Here is a 17483-nt window from a genome sequence, read left to right as displayed (position 1 = left end):
GTAGATAGTTGATGAAGTAGTGAGCTATCAGCAGTAGATAGCTGATGAAGTAGTGTGCTATCAGCAGTAGATAGTTGGTGAAGTAGTGTGCTATCAGCAGTAGATAGTTGATGAAGTTGTGTGCTATCAACAGTAGATAGTTGATGAAGTAGTGAGCTATCAGCAGTAGATAGTTGATGAAGTAGTGTGGTATCAGCAGTAGATAGTTGATGAAGTAGTGTGCTATCAGCAGTAGATAGTTGATGAAGTAGTGTGTTATCAGCAGTAGATAGTTGATGAAGTTGTGTGCTATCAACAGTAGATAGTTGATGAAGTAGTGAGCTATCAGCAGTAGATAGCTGATGAAGTAGTGTGCTATCAGTAGTAGATAGTTGATGTAAGTAATGTGTTATCAGCAGTAGATAGTTGATGAAGTTGTGTGCTATCAACAGTAGATAGTTGATGAAGTAGTGAGCTATCAGCAGTAGATAGCTGATGAAGTAGTGTGCTATCAGCAGTAGATAGTTGGTGAAGTAGTGTGCTATCAGCAGTAGATAGTTGATGAAGTAGTGTGCTATCAGCAGTAGATAGTTGATGAAGTTGTGTGCTATCAACAGTAGATAGTTGATGAAGTAGTGAGCTATCAGCAGTAGATAGTTGATGAAGTAGTGTGGTATCAGCAGTAGATAGTTGATGAAGTAGTGTGCTATCAGCAGTAGATAGTTGATGAAGTAGTGTGTTATCAGCAGTAGATAGTTGATGAAGTTGTGTGCTATCAACAGTAGATAGTTGATGAAGTAGTGAGCTATCAGCAGTAGATAGTTGATGAAGTAGTGTGTTATCAGCAGTAGATAGTTGATGAAGTTGTGTGCTATCAACATTAGATAGTTGATGTGCTGTCAGGTTTCTAATTGATGAAGTAGTGTGTTATCAGTAGTATAGAGTTGATGAAGTGATTAGCTATTGGTGGTAGATGAAATAGTGTGCTATCAGTAGTAGATAGTTGATGTAAGTAATGTGTTATCAGCAGTAGATAGTTGATGAAGTTGTGTGCTATCAACAGTAGATAGTTGATGAAGTAGTGAGCTATCAGCAGTAGATAGCTGATGAAGTAGTGTGCTATCAGCAGTAGATAGTTGGTGAAGTAGTGTGATATCAGCAGTAGATAGTTGATGAAGTAGTGTGCTATCAGTAGTAGATAGTTGATGTAAGTAATGTGTTATCAGCAGTAGATAGTTGATGAAGTTGTGTGCTATCAACAGTAGATAGTTGATGAAGTAGTGAGCTATCAGCAGTAGATAGTTGATGAAGTAGTGTGCTATCAGCAGTAGATAGTTGATGAGGTAGTGTGTTATCAGCAGTAGATAGCTGATGAAGTAGTGTGTTATCAGCAGTAGATAGTTGATGAAGTTGTGTGCTATCAACAGTAGATAGTTGATGAAGTAGTGAGCTATCAGCAGTAGATAGTTGATGAAGTAGTGAGCTATCAGTAGTAGATAGCTGATGAAGTTGTGTGCTATCAGCAGTAGGTAGTTGATGAAATAATGTGCTGTCAGGTTTCTAAATTGATGAAGTAGTGTGTTCCCAGTAAACACAAAACGTTTTCGACATCATTCGCAAAAGGTTATAAAAGGTTGTCAGAAAACGTTTAAATGTCGGGTTATATAAAGGGTATATTAAGAGTATAAAACGTTTTCATAACCTTAGAAAACATTTTTTGATAATCTACTGCTCAGCAAACAAAAATGTTTTACAAAAAACGTTTAAATGTCGGGTTATATAAAGGGTATAAAAACGTTTTAATAACATTCCAAAAACATTCTTGAAAACTTGATACAAAACATTCTAAACAGAATGTTATTTTGGAGTTGAAAAAATATTTTGCAAAAAATGTTTGCCCAAAATATTTACAATAACGTTTTTAAAATGTTTTCACGACCTTTATATAACCCGACATTTAAATGTTATTAAAAGGTTTTGTAAAAAACATTTTAAGAACATTTCTGTGTTTGCTGGGTTCAAATATTTTAACATAATGTTATTTAAGTATTGACACAATATTTGGCAAAAATGTTTGCAAAAAATAGTTTTACAATAACATTTTTTGAAAACATTTAAAAATATTGTTGTAGTGTGTTTTAATACAAAACGTTTTAAAACGTTATCATGACCTTAATATAACCCGACATTTTAATGTTATTTAAATTAAAAGCCAAAATATAACTTATTTAAAACGTTTTTAAAACGTTTTTGTGTTTGCTGGGTTATCAGTAGTATAGAGTTGATGAAGTGATTAGCTATTGGTGGTAGATGAAATAGTGTGCTATCAGTAGTAGATAGTTGATGTAAGTAATGTGTTATCAGCAGTAGATACTTGATGAATTTGTTTGCTGTCAGTAGTAATGAAGTAGTGCAGTAGATAGTTAATTAAGTGGTGTGTTATCAGTAATAGATAGTTGATGAAGTAGTGTGTTATCAGTAATAGATAGTTGATGAAGTAGTGTGCTATTAGTGGTAGATGGTTGATAGTTTGATGTCAGCAGTAGAGTTGATGAAGTAGTGTGCTGTCAGCAGTTGATAGTTGAGATAGTTGATGAAGTAGTGTACCTGATAGTGATAAAGTGGTATGCTATCAGTAGTAGATAGTGTATGAAGTAGCATGCTATCAGCAGTAGATAGTTGATGAAGTATTAGTGTGCTGTCAGGAGTAGGGAGTTGAAGAACTACTTCTTATAAAGTTGATGAAGTATAGTGTGATATCAGCAGTAGATAGTTGATGAAGTAGTGTGATATCAGCAGTAGAGTGAATTGGTGTGCTATCCGCAGTAGTTAGTTTATGAAGGGGTGTGGTGTCAAGCAGATTTTCACTCTTTATAAAAAACATGATTTAGGTTAAATGGAGTGGAATGATTCCACCCTTTCTGTCTCTCAACACAACATCTGTCCATTCAACCCTTGCCAATTTGGCACATAGAGGCCTACTTCTGTGAGCTATGGTACTCATTTATAGTGAGTTATTATTAAAATCAACCAAAAATAGTCAAATTAACAGTAATATTTTCAAGATTTTGAATGCTTATACTTGTGCCAAGTCTTGAAATTTTGTAACTACAATTGTAGGAAAACATACTCCCTTTTCCCAACAAGTCAAATCGTTGGGTCAGTGCAAGAACGGTGTAAACGACATTATTATGACATTATTATGAAAATAAAATGCACACATTTTACGATACATTGTTTGATTTGGGTTTGTTTGGGTTCATAGAAAGTTGTTTACCGAATCGGTGACTTGTACAGTTAACTGTTGATATGTGTATTGAAAATCATTCAACTAGGTACGCTACCCGCCTACTTCTTGAGTTTGACATTTGTAACCATTTGTAATAAGTTCCGCCCATATCATTTACAGATATAGCATATCGGAGTAAGGGTGCTGGTTGGATTTAGTCCTGGTATATATGGAATAAGGAAACCCGGATCTATAACCACAGGTGTGTTTGTTATTTATGTAGACAGTTCTTAAAGAACAAACTACATGTTCTATACACATGTAATTTAAGACTTTACTAGCTCGCAGAGTGGTAAACCATAGTTGGATTTTTAGCTCCCTCCATGCGGGTGTCGACTGCAGACGACAAATGCAATTTCTTTTTCAAATTCAAAAATTTCAGAATTGTAAACTTTCATGACCATATTTGGAATCAGCATGATAAATGCATTAACACGAGTACAAACAAGTCTGGTATTGGTTCAGTGGTTCTTAAGATAGCTTTTGATATTTTGGGAACATATCTCAAAGCTATGGGTGGCATGCAGAGCATTGCAGTATAAATAGGCCTACATGGTATCTATTATTCAAGAAACAAGCCAACAAAATCTGAATATCAGTTAAACTTGTATCAATTTAGAGTTACCATTATTGTGTAGCAAAATTTCATAAATAATATGATTTAGCTAATCTTGTGCGATTTAGTAAAGGTAGTCATACACTGCAAAAAACGTTTAGAAAGTGAAGGCAAGAATGTGTTTAGAAACGTTATGTTTAGAATATGGATGTCAGTTAGCGTCGACACGCACGCGCTAGAGTGTGTGATATCGTGCCATATCACACGGGTAAGAACCAATAAGATTGCAAGAACATTCTCAAGTGTTTTATTCGGGTAGGCCTGCTGTATTCAAACATGTTGTCTGCTAAGCTATTTTTGAACCCCGTGACATGATCATACAGTGGGCAAATACTAAACATGCTACAAATTCACTAAAAAGCATGTCAAATTATTTGTCTGTTCCTAAAAATCCCCAAAATATATTTAATTAAATAGTGTTCTCCGATGGCTTGTTAGAAATATGTTTCATTTCTTTTACATTTAGAGACAAGGATTGAACTGACTTGGAGGAATCAGAACGGCATTTCCAAAATGAACAACGCACGAGTTTTGGTCTTGTTACTACTTTTAGCAGCTGTTACTTCTGTAATGGCTAAGAAAAAAGGATCTGGATCTGGTTCTGGATCTAATTCTGGATCTAATTCTGGATCTGGTTCTGGATCTAATTTTGGATCTGGTTCGGGATCTGGTTCTGGATCTGGATCTGGATCTGGTTCTGGTTCTGGATCTAGTTCTGGATCTAATTCTGGATCTAGTTCTGAAGAAACAGGTAAGTTTTGCAAACATTTTTGTACGTTCAAAATATTGTTGTAGGTATGAAAACACACTACAACAATATTTTGAAATGTTTTCAAAAAATGTTATTGTAAACTATTTTTGCAAACATTTTTGTACGTTCAAAATATTGTTGTAGTGTGTTTTCATACAAAACGTTTTAAAACAATATTTTGAAATGTTTTCAAAAAATGTTATTGTAAACTATTTTTGCAAACATTTGTGTACGTTCAAAATATTGTTGTAGGTATGAAAACACACTACAACAATATTTTGAAATGTTTTCAAAAAATGTTATTGTAAACTATTTTTGCAAACATTTTTGTACGTTCAAAATATTGTTGTAGTGTGTTTTCATACAAAACGTTTTAAAACGTTATCATGACCTTAATATAACCCGACATTTTAATGTTATTAAAACGTTTTTACCTAAACCAAAAGCCAAAATATAACTTTTTTTTTAAAAACGTTTTGTGTTTGCTGGGTAACTAACTTTTGCATTTGTGTGCGTGGGCATGGTATACTTTGGTGGGTGTATGCAATATGGGTGGGTGTACATATACTTTTACATACTTACCCACACATTGGTATCCATATTCCGTCGGTAGACACGTGCTTCCAGGCTCGCAGGGTGGATTACACGGATCTACTGAGGATTGAAAACAAACAAACAAATTAGAGAAATTAAAATCATTGGCAAAATAAGCAGGTTGATCCAATGAATTCTGTTGCGCAGTCACATGTAAATCCCTGGCCATGGTCATCCGGTGTACATATATGCCTCCATTCAATGTTCAAGCAGGGGGAAGAAGAATTGTCAATTAGCACCTTGTTGTGTTGGATTTCAACAATACGTAAATATAATATGTTGAAATATTTGAACCCAGCAAACACAGAAATGTTCTTAAAATGTTTTTTTTTTCAAAACCGTTTAATAACATTTAAATGTTATATAAAGGTCATGAAAACGTTTTTAAAACGGTATTGCAAATATTTTGGGCAAACATTTTTCGTAAAATATTTTTTCAACCCCAAAATAACATTCTGTTTAGAAAGTTTTGTATCAAGTTTTCAAGAATGTTTTTGGAATGTTATTAAAACGTTTTTATACCATTTATATAACCCGACATTTAAACGTTTTCTGTAAAACATTTTTGTTTGCTGAGCAGTAGATTATCAAAAAATGTTTTTAAGGTTATGAAAACGTTTTATACTCTTAATATACCCTTTATATAACCCGACATTTAATCGTTTTCTGACAACCTTTTGCGAATGATGTCGAAAACGTTATGTGTTTGCTGTGTGAATGGGACTTTATGATTGTACATGTAACTTTCCGCTCTTTTTCTGTAATTTCCTGATATTTGGTTTAGTTTCACCGTTCAATAAAGCGTGACACCTCTCAATTAAGGGACCTAAAATTAGCGTTTATTGCGTTTCGACAGTATTTTTTGCTGGACATGAGAGCATCTCAGACCTATCGAATTGCATTCTGAATACGAAGCATGTCTTTCTGATATCAAATAATTTTCATTTTTGAAAATTACAATATATATAAATTTTATGACAAATTATAAAAATTTGATATTTTTCAATCTTTTGATATATAACAGTCCTCGAAGTAAATTATATAAATCTAATGATATATTCTTAAAGTGTATGTAGCAGGAGGAAAAGCCGACGGTCAATTGAAAATTTTGACCTTTCATATTGAAGATATGGATTTTTTCCCAAAAAGAACTAATTTATTTTGGTGTTTTGGGGAAAAAATCCATATCTTCAATACGAAAGGTCAAAATTTTCAATTGATCGTCGGCTTTTCACCCCACCTACATACACTTTAAGTATAAATCATCAGATTTATAAAGTTTACTTCAAGTACTGTTAAATATCAAAAATATCAATTTTAATGATTTGCCATAAAATGTGTATTAAATTGCGAATTTCAAAAATCAAAATTATTTGATATCAGAATGACATTCTTCGTATTCTGAATGCAATTCGATAAGTCTGATGTGCTCTAATGTCCCAAAATAAATACCGTCCAAACGTTCATACCCGAGCCCTTAATGACGCCGTACAATGACAAACTTAACGAAGGATGCGTATAACGTGAATTATCACCATTTTGTATAAGATTAATTAAAAATTTGGTCATCTTAGATATAGAGTTATTTACACACGTGGAAATTACAAACATTTATAATAAAATCACACTGTTTCATGTCATAATGTTGAATTGGTCAAAATGATATTAAAGGTTCAAAACGTATCTCAGTAAACTTACGTCCACAACTAGCAACTATTACAAAATATCATATCAAAGCTTTTCAGTATAATATTCATGTTTGAGATGCTTACCTATACGTACTAAGGACAGATTGCTATGTTCTATGTGTTTCTTACACTCGGTTCCACTTTTGGTGGCCGGAAATCTGTACATGAAACTATTTTTAATGAAATACCAAAGAAACACACTATTTCAAAGCCTATATATTACTGTATTCATTTACAGTACAAATATTTTCATTACGGCAAGAGACAAAATGAAACAGTATGAGCGAATACAAAATCTTCAATCATGTGGAACAGGAATTCTTTCTTACCTATTTATAGTTGAAGACAGAAGACCAAAAATGCTGTACTGCGCAGTTCAACAAGTAATAACGTCGCGCCTTTACCAAGTCTACCATGCCGTCAGACACAAACTAGTCTTTTTTATTCGGTCTTTTTTGTTTTGATATCGTTATACAAGAATTATAGAAAATGAAATTCTTAATATTTTATAATGTTTCTTTTAATTATAGCTCGATGAAGATATGAACAAGAAGTAGTCGGATCGTACATCATCTACCAAAGCGCCGTCGTCTGATTACAATAAATAAGCAGCAATTATCACATCACAAAAAGATACTAACCTTCTTTTGTTGGGAACACCACTTTATATCAAAGCCTATTTCCATTAGGAAACGAATTTGGAGAAAACCTTCTGTTAATAAAATACTACGCTGTGCCACCAGCCTGGGTGGCTCACGCTCCAGTAATTTCAGATGATTGAGCTCAGTAATACATCAAAGAATGTCTTCCAATTCATGAAAACAAATAGATAATCAGCTTATCGGATTAAAAGAGGGAAGGTCTTGCTGCTCAGCGAATGTTTGTAATTATCAGAATGTTTTCTCCAAATTGATCTAATGCACATTTTAGGACTAAAATTTCAAAAAATAAGCCCAATTAAACACTGCATATTCTGATACCTCATGATTTATGTGTCAATAGCCCTGCACATTGCAGACATGCCTACCCTTTCAACAAGTTCAAGAAAAGTGACGTAAAGTAGGCAATGAAACAACTGCTTGATTGGCGTAATCATATCCTACATATGTGGCCGACCCCAAATATTGTTTGTATTTATTATTTGAGGGAAGAAAACAATGTAAAAACTTGATACACTGTGGTAATAAATGCTATATAATGTCACACAAGAAGTTATGACCATTTGAAGTACAAAGAAGTTATAATAAAATATGCATTTCAACCATCTTATGATATGCAGCGTGTATCACTGTTTCAAAAACAGGTAATAATTTAGAAGTCTTTTACCAAAAAAAAAAAAAAAAAAAAACCCTTCATATCCTAGTATTTTATGCTACGCCAATCAAACATGTGTTGGGGCCTATTATCTGGTTGTGCATCATGAGTGTGCATAATAATTTGTTAAGTGAGGTCTTGTATAGCTATTTCAGCTTTAGGCTCTTTCGTATCTCAAATTGTGACTTGTAGTCTTTAACAATTAAAAATGGTTTTTGTGCTGTTTTAATACTCTAAGTTTATTCAAGTTTATGTATATAATTATTATCATAGGAAAGGACATTTCACTGATTTAGTACTATGAAAAACAAACATATTCACTTTTAAGTTTAATTAGTGTCAAAAGAAATCATATTCCATTCGTAAATTGTATTCGATATCACAGGAAAGCACGGTTTACTCTAAAAATGTAAAGCACATTTCACTCCTAGAGTTCATTTAATGTCAAAGAAAATCATATTTCATTTGTTCATTTAGTTTGAAAAGAAAATACATTGTATTCGAATGTACTGCGAAAATGTATTTATTATCAAAGGAAAGCAAATTCGTAAAACTTTTTTTAGTATCAAAGTAAACCATAATTCCTTCATAAATTTTAATCAGTATCAAAGTAAAGCATATTTTTACTATTAAAGTTTAATAAACGGAAAGCACAGTTCGTATAGATTATTTGCTAAGCGAGCACTTTTAAGTGGAAAAGTTTATTTACTATCAAAGAAAAGCACATTTCATCCATTCAATTTAGTACCAAACGAAAGCACATTTATTCATAAATTGTATTTAGTATTCAAAAGAAAGCACATTTCATTCGTTAAGTTTATTCAGATTCAAAGGAAAACAAATTTCACTCGTAAGTTTATGTACGTTTATTTAGTACTAACTATAGAACTACGAAGCGGGTGTACCACCCCAAAGGTTTTTTATCTGTTATCAAAATGCGCGTCTTTTCTTTACTCCCCAACGACTTTTGCTAATCGCATATCCGTCCTTTTGTGCTCATTTTAGTGAAAACAAATTATCACCCCAGCCCCAGGACCCCAGCACCTTACGCGGGGGTAGGACAGACCATAATAGGGGAGGTTGGTGCCCAGTAAACACACAACGTTTTACAGAAAAGGTTTAAATGTCTATACTTTTGTACGTAACCAAAATTACCCAATTTTGCAAGGGTGCGTTCATAGCGACATTACGTGGAGGAATGAGGAGACTCATATTATAGCTCTACATTAGTACCAAACAACAATTTATAATATTGAATCGGATGAATTTTAGTGTGATACGAGAATATACTTCGTGAGTCATGAACATGCCGAATGAGCCGAAGGCGAGTTCGGTCTTTTCATAACGAATGCGGTATATTTTCTTGTATCAGGAGAATATAAGCCATGACATTTTTTCGATGACTTTTGGTGGTTTTGGGGTAATTATTTTCATCATGTTTGCCGGTTTTGGGGTAATCATTTTCATCATGTTTGTCGGTGGTGCAAAACAACAAACTTCAAAACTCAACGCCTGCTTTTGCTACCAACCTCATTAATATTCATTTCTGCACATAAAATGAAGAATTTGAAAAGTAATGAAATGGTAACATTTGATTGATGTTACTGATAAAGATCTGTGTGATTCTCAAAGTTTTAAATCTAGTAAAATGAGTCCAACGTCCTACCGTTACCGTTGAAGTGATCCTAACTATTTATATCTGACTTTATCGACTGCTTTCCGGTTTGCCACTTATGTATGCCCCCTGTTCCAAAATTGCAGAAAAAAATTGATATTTGATGCATTTTAGGGGTCTAGTTTGGGGTCTTCTGGTTCGGCAAAGCACTAATAATTCCATTAACCCTAGAACTACTGAGCCATATTTTGTAACACGGATTACGTAGGGGCCCCTAATTTTCAATTATAAACGTCATATACCGTTATATTTCTTGTTATTGTGCCTATTTGAAGGGGAAGGTTTACAGATTATAATACTTCCATTGCTATCTGCATGGCCTTAACAGATTATCACTGGGAGTGTATGAATTTTTTTTCAACAAGTGATTTCATGGATTTGCTTCTGCGCGATTTCTCTTCCAAATCGTAGCAGGTCAAACTTCCAAGAATTCAACTCTAATATCATTACCTCAGAAATACAATTTCTAGAAACATACATTTTCGATTTTCAAAAAATTATCTTAAAGTGTCTGAGTGCCATTGATTTTTTTTATTATTTCAAAAAACTATCAACTTTGTAAGATATCCCGACATATTGCAATACATGCAAATAACACCTTCGAGGCAACATTATAGACCAATTTGTCAAAATCAGTCATTTGCACTTCTTCAGTAAAACATTTACAATATTCGGGACAACTTTGTTACTTTGTCGCAAGTCGAATGGAAACGATGTCCGTGTGAGCTATATTACCGTATTATGGCGATTGGTTTATTTATACAGGAGGATGTGAGTTCATAAGGGCAATGTCGGGGACTAAAGGTCACAGTCGATGCGAAAACATGAGGTACCACCAACAGCCATTCTGTTCATGATCCTTTTCTGTTGCGCCGAAATCACGGGATTGCCGGAATCTCGGGATTTCGGCAGAAATTTCTTGCAAAATCCGGGATTTTGCCAGCTGCCGAATCACGGGACTGCCAAAATCCCGGGATTTCGGCAGGTTTACCATAATATCTAACGTATTGTTGCTGTACGCGTCGCATATCAGTTCGGGGGCACTGCTAATTCAAAGACGTCTCTGATATCAAATACTCTTGAAGCGTCATGTCACCTTACAGTATCATATTTCAGAGACGTCTCATAAATCACATACTCCCTAGTTTCAAAACCCAGTCGCAAACGATATAAGTAATTTTGATGAACGTCCCAGCGCAGTGGCAATAGTTTTGTGTATAGGCCTTATCAGGGTTGTGGCTAACCCAAGTTGAGCATGTTGAGTGCCTGCTAATTTTACTATCCAATTCATGAATTGGATAGTAAAATTGGGATTTTTTTTTACCTCAAAACATTTGATTTTAGCCATTGCAATCTAAGTGTGTTCTGGGACCATTTATCAGAATTTGCACAGATAGATATAATTTTTGCACAGGTAGATATTTGCTAAACATAGGAAAGCTTATTGTAATACACTCAGCTTCGTTCCGATGTGCTGCATCTAGTGCCGAACTGTCAACAAAGCTCGACGTATGTGATATCACAGACCCCCGTATGTGAAATCACTGACCCGTCTTTGAAATCAGAGACGTCCGGTTATTACGAGTGCCCCCGAACTGATATTGGAATTTATTAAAGGGTGCAGGTACGGGTGTTGCGATTTATATGTAGTGTATTATGTTGGTGTACGTTTATAGGGTAGTGTTAGGGTTTAAGGATACATGTTGGATTTATATATGTTGAAGTTAGACCTATATGTAGACATATATCAAATGGGATTTGATGGAACTTATGTTGGGTTGGGGTTTAAAAGGTTTAAGAGTTTATGTTGGGATTGCAGGGCACAAGTTGGGGTTGAAGGGTACATTTTGGGGTTTAAAGGTATGTGCTGGGTTTAAGGTTGGTCTTAACTCCGAATTATGAAAACTATTGGGCCGCATACAAAGTAACTTCTTAATCAGTGGGGTAAAATCTTTTATTTATTTTTAAAACTAGATATAAATATCTAGGAACAGTCTTGGATTAGAGAGCTATTAATAAAAAAATAAACAAGTTGGTTTGTAGATTAATTGAGTTTTCTTCGACGCACAGTGCTCCAGGAGCACTATAACTTTGTTGCTTTAGTGGTGTGTTGGTTTTAATCTTTGGAGTGAAGCAGAAGGTAGTTTTAGCTCTAATTAATAATAAATAATAATAAATAATTAAAATAATAATTATTTACCCAGAGATGGAACCGAGACTGTGGGACAGTCTACCTAATGGTCGGTGCAACATCATATATGACGTTACCTTGTTACTCAAGCCGTATAAACAGGTGGCAAAAAACAAAACCTTATTTAATAAATGTGACGTGTCATGTCAAAAGGAGACACTTTTGGGCAGGATCGTAAATGGAGAAATAGCCAAAAATCTGCCCGGGGGTGATTTTTTCACAATTTGGGTTTGTTTCGAATTTTTGATATTATTAATGTTAAAAATGTTGTCTGATAGTTTCAGATCGAAATATAACTGGCATCTTGTATTTTTTGAGACATTTTTCAAGGTAATTCCTCCTCTCAACATTGTCAATGATATTTTCAAAGGGTGATATCTCAATTTCCAATTTTATAATACCATAACTTACAAACTCAATATCTTCGCTTAGGAATGTCCGATTTCATTGGGGGAAACGGTGTTGTGGAGCAAAATATCTCTTTATTTAAGATATGTTAAAACCTCAAAATTGATAACCTGCCCAAAAGTGTCTCCTTTAGACATGACACGTCACAAATGTTCATATCTTTATGTTTCATTTCGTTTGGTATTGTTGCCTCGTACAGACCGAAGGACGATCACTGAAGATAAATAAGGTAAGAGAGATCGAAAGCATATACAGCCTGAGCCCATTCATAGCTGTGTGCAACATCCGGTTAGGCATACAGCAGTGACATTTTTGGTTTAAAAAAATACAAATTAATGCAAAAATTATTTCATTAATGCATGGTTAAAAATCATGATGTAGGTCTCAATAATATGTAGTTTGAAGCACAAGTTTGTTACATTTTTGTTAAATTTTGATATTACAGTCATTTTTCTACATTCTACATTTTAGCTACAAATTGTTTATTTTAACATCAAAATATGAAAAACTTAAATGATATAAAATATGAATGTGTCGGTAACACAGATCAGACCTCAAAGTTTGTAAAAATCTTTACTACATATATTTTGTCTCTAGCCCACGCTAATCAGACGTGAGTTGACACGGTTCAGTTGTTCACAATAGCTTTCGCCGATGCTTCCGATCTCTTTTGGTATTCTTGTCTCAGTTGTGAAGGGAAATATGAGGGGCAGTAAGTGCCGGGGGGGTGTCTCCCATTGTGGCCTGTACACCATCCGCGATAATCAACAAGAGCACCCTAAACAAGGATTTAACCCTTGGCTAAAACAATACCCTAAACAGGTGTTTTCACACCCTAAACATGCATTTTTTTCCTTGCATCAAATTTCATACCCTAAATTTCATTTCCGCGTATTAGCAATTGCAATTTTGCTACCCTTTTTTCCAATATTTCATGTTTTTGACACCCTAAATGCGTTACGCGCGTATCGTGTTTACCCACGAAAAACTACCCTTTTTACGCGTTTTCATTATCGCGGATGGTGTACAGGCCACAATGGGAGTGACCCCCCCGGGAGTAAGTGCCTGTCACTCATCGCTGGTTACGCCCCTATGATTACCCATCAGTTGGATGTATTATAGAATCAATGTCAGTGACCACAGATTCATGTTACTTGATGACGTCATAATATTAATAAATGAAAATCACACACAAAACCGATTAGAACAATATGTACCAGTTATTTATCTTGCTGATTTTATTAATATACACCATCACCGTTGAAGATCGCGATCATCAAAATAAAACAAAGCATTACGTTACAAATCCCTTACACAATTTGACTTATTTTACCAATGTCTTTAGATAAAAGAGGAGTGATAATTCATTCAACCATCATACACTACTCTGCAAAAGCAGAAATCCATTAGAACGCTTCAAATGTGATATATATTCTCCAAAGTTTGTAATGAATAAGGTGTATTTCAGTGTAACATCAACATCATTATTATAACAAAGTTTGTTGTAATTTCAGATCTCACACCACCAAATTAAAGCTCCACAGAGATATGTAGTAAATTTGCCTTCATATTCTTCACAGGAGCGACTTAGTTCTTAGCGACAGCTAAGATGGTTGAAATCAGCCTTTGCCTGATCCTACTGGCTGGGAAAAATAGATTGACCTTCATTATTTTTACATAATGATGAAAATGATATTGACATCTCATGAGTGGCTTCTTTTTCATTGTGTAGTTCTACAAGAGTGGGGTGGGTAAAAGTAGTCACCGTTATACGGTACTTTTATTCTCTGCGGGGAGGGGGCTTACTCCACTGATGCCTTCAGCAACTTAATCAAAAAAAAAAAAAAAAGATTCATGTAAAAACCGCGAAACACGGGTGATCTACTATTATTTGTAAATTAATCTTTTTTTAAAAAAGTAATTAAAGTTTGTTGGGTCTGTGATATGGGCATAATTTAGTTCTTGTTTTTAATGGCTTTTAGTATGGTGTTATAAAGATCTCATCGAAATGCATTGTGGTAAACTAAATTATGTTGCAGTTAGTTCAAAATGAAATATTAGAGGTTGCGAAATGACGTTACTTTAACTTTAACGTCTAGAGATTATAGAGATTATGTATTCAAAACCACCTTGGTTTTGAATACATAATCCTCTATAATCCTCTAGACGTTAAAGTTAAAGTTAAAGTAACGTCATTTCGCAACTCTCTATTGTTTTACGTGGACTATAGTCTGGCAAACTACAATGCTTGTCAAAAGTGTTGGGGCACTTTGAATAGAATAATCTTTTCCCCACCACCACAATGTTGAATCATGTAATGTTGCTCATGCGCGCCTAGCAACACCCAACATTGATTGGCCGGGAAGGGGGAGGTTAGGGAGCGAAGGGAAAGATTTAGGCTTTTCATCACAAAATAAAAATAGCGGAAACAAAGAACAATATATTTTTGGCACAGGTGTCCCAACAGGTTTTGACAAGTATTATAGTAAATTGGTCATCCCAGGAACTAATAAATATTTCATTTGAGAACTACAGCTGTCAAACTAGAATATAATGGGACATGTAACATAATGATTGTACTATATATAACTTTAATATTACACTATATTTAATCATAAACTTGATATCTGGTAGTCTTCGTGGCCTTGGTATAGATCGTAATGTCATTCTGTATAAGAAATGAAAAACATACCACAATCAAACCTGACTACTGTATTAAGTCCAATTTCAGCTAGTCTATACACTCTATTTTTAGCAAACATATTTTATATTCTATTCGATAACTGGTTACTAACATTAACATAAAATAATAAGAAAATTAGCCTATACACAAGATGTTTTGAATATGTTTAAACGATAACCTGCGTTAAAAAATTAAACACATGAAGCTATGGAATTTGACCCTGGTATTTAGGTATTGAACATGTTGTGCAATTTAGTGTTTAAAGTCTAATCCCCAGGGGGGAGGGTTCTTCGAAAAAAAAAATACGGGGATGTGCCACGCAGACCTTCGGATGCTGACTTTCTCTATACCTACTTTTTGCTGATTTTGCCATCCATTTAGGGGCACTTTGCCCCGTCTCAACTGAAAGCCCACCCATTGATATACCAAAATTGCTGAAAAGGTACCCCCAAACTGTGGCACATCCCCGTACACCTTCAACCAGGGATAACCCCCTCCGGGGTCTAGTCAGTGATACGTTCATCATAGTGATTGTGATCATTAATGCATTATTGCGATTGTGGATATGATGTAGTACAACTTGTAATATTTGCTCGTGTAATATGGGTAGTGGCAGAGGCTCTCTACCGTAAGCTCTGCTATGCAACTAACGGTATTTAGGCAAAAACAAACAAGCTTTAAGATTGTGTTAACTCTCTTCACGCGGGTGTCGACTGCAGACGACAAGTTTCAAACAAATTTAATTTACCATATTTGGACTCAGCATGAAAAATGCATTAAAATTAGTACAAACAAGCCTACTATTGGTTCAGTAGTTCTTAAGATAGCTTTTGATATTTTGAGAATGCTTACCACTTCTAAACGTTTGATTTTGGCTTTCATGGATAATATACGGATATACGGATGACACACCTGCCAAATTGTATAAACCTACATTTCAAGCTATTTTAAAAACAGATGGGAGTAATATATTTTCTTACCGCAATCACCACACATAGCTGGACAAGGTTTAGCAATTAAATCGGGGTAGCTCTTGCAGTAAATATTGTAAATTGGGTCACAATATTTATAGCCGATTTCATCCGTGCATTCCCCTGCAAAAAAACCCCGATTCTTATTATTCTTTAAAACAAACATTTGAAACAAATTGCAAGCACTTATTATTGTGACAGACTGACATATCTTATTGATTGTTAAGTTTGGACCAATTTTCTATTGCATATGATTGGAAGTACAATGTACTGATATAGATATTAGTAAATTATGAATGAAAATAAGTCAAAAAAAGAACACTAGTTTCCGCATTTTGCCCATGGGTCACGTGCGTATTTTATAAATACGTATTTATAAATATAGTCGAAGCATAATGTAGGACTCAAAATCACAGTGCTCATGATTATGAATATTTAGATAGTTTGCCTTTTTGACTGCGATTGTATGAAAGCATGCACAATTGCAGGTTATTGCCTTAGCCCCCTCCGCAAATAAAAATTGTCCACATTCGTGATATCACGTAAACTTACCATCGCCACCAGCTGGGACTGCAATGAAACAAACGGGCACAAAATATCATTAACAAACGCGACTATTCTATTTATACTTTAATATCTAGCGACATGCACCAGTGTCCACGCCATATGCACATATGCACATATGTGCATATGCACATGTGTCCTTGCGTGACAGAGTTAATCATCTTTATTAGTGTTCGCAAATTCGATCTCATCTTTACAAATTTTTGTGTAAAATTACTATAATTTTTATGACGGTGCCCATTGTGTTATCTCTCAAAATTTCAAAATTACGTTCATCAACATTGAATTGGGGGAGAGGGGCAGCGATTTATAGTTATTATGCCAGAGTGTGCCAACATTAATTTCTTTTATTTCGGTCCGTCTAAGTGTGACAGAGACATTAGACTTTTAAGCAGTGATACTGTGATCATTAATGCAGCATTGATCTCCTCTATTATTAATATAGTTCTTGTGCTCTGCTGAAATCGCGCGATATTCGTATTTTCACAATAAGCTATCCGCGCGACCCGTATATAGGACAAAGAAACAGCCCTTAAGTCTTCGTTCGCACGCGCGCATGCTTACGTCTGATCGTAGCTTTCAATGATATACTAGTACTGGGATGAAAATCCTGCCAACTATTCTAAAAATGTATTCCAAGCTGTTTTTAAAACAAATGGGAGTAATATATTTTCTTACCGCAATCACCACACATAGCTGGACAATGTTTAGCAACTAAGTCGTAACTGTCGCAGTCGTAGCCTCGTTCACAATATTCATA

The 17483-nt window shown here is 34.6% G+C and overlaps 2 protein-coding genes and 1 long non-coding RNA gene across 6 annotated transcripts in view; 2 read left to right on the top strand and 1 right to left on the bottom strand.

Annotated features, from left to right (window-relative positions):
• Positions 1-4584, top strand: part of LOC140162822 (uncharacterized) — a 33147-nt gene extending 28563 nt beyond the window's left edge. For all 3 annotated transcript variants that reach the window (XR_011860356.1, XR_011860355.1, XR_011860357.1), the window contains 2 exons: positions 3389-3470; positions 4351-4584. This is a non-coding gene — a long non-coding RNA (uncharacterized lncRNA). The remainder of the gene's footprint in view (positions 1-3388; positions 3471-4350) is intronic.
• The window catches only part of LOC140162819 (uncharacterized), a 123720-nt gene extending 115214 nt beyond the window's left edge, over positions 1-8506 (top strand). For both annotated transcript variants that reach the window (XM_072186120.1, XM_072186121.1), the window contains 2 exons: positions 4591-4635; positions 7448-8506. In XM_072186120.1, coding sequence (XP_072042221.1) covers positions 4591-4635; positions 7448-7455 — 53 coding nt within the window. In that variant the 3' untranslated portion in view covers positions 7456-8506. The remainder of the gene's footprint in view (positions 1-4590; positions 4636-7447) is intronic.
• The window catches only part of LOC140162817 (cysteine-rich venom protein TRI1-like), a 120761-nt gene that overhangs the window by 85848 nt on the left and 17430 nt on the right, over positions 1-17483 (bottom strand). The window lies entirely within an intron of this gene.

This window comes from Amphiura filiformis, chromosome 10 (assembly GCF_039555335.1).
Source record: "Amphiura filiformis chromosome 10, Afil_fr2py, whole genome shotgun sequence".
Classification (NCBI taxonomy): Eukaryota; Metazoa; Echinodermata; class Ophiuroidea; order Amphilepidida; family Amphiuridae; genus Amphiura; species Amphiura filiformis.
This window is presented reverse-complemented; position numbering and strand designations above follow the sequence as displayed.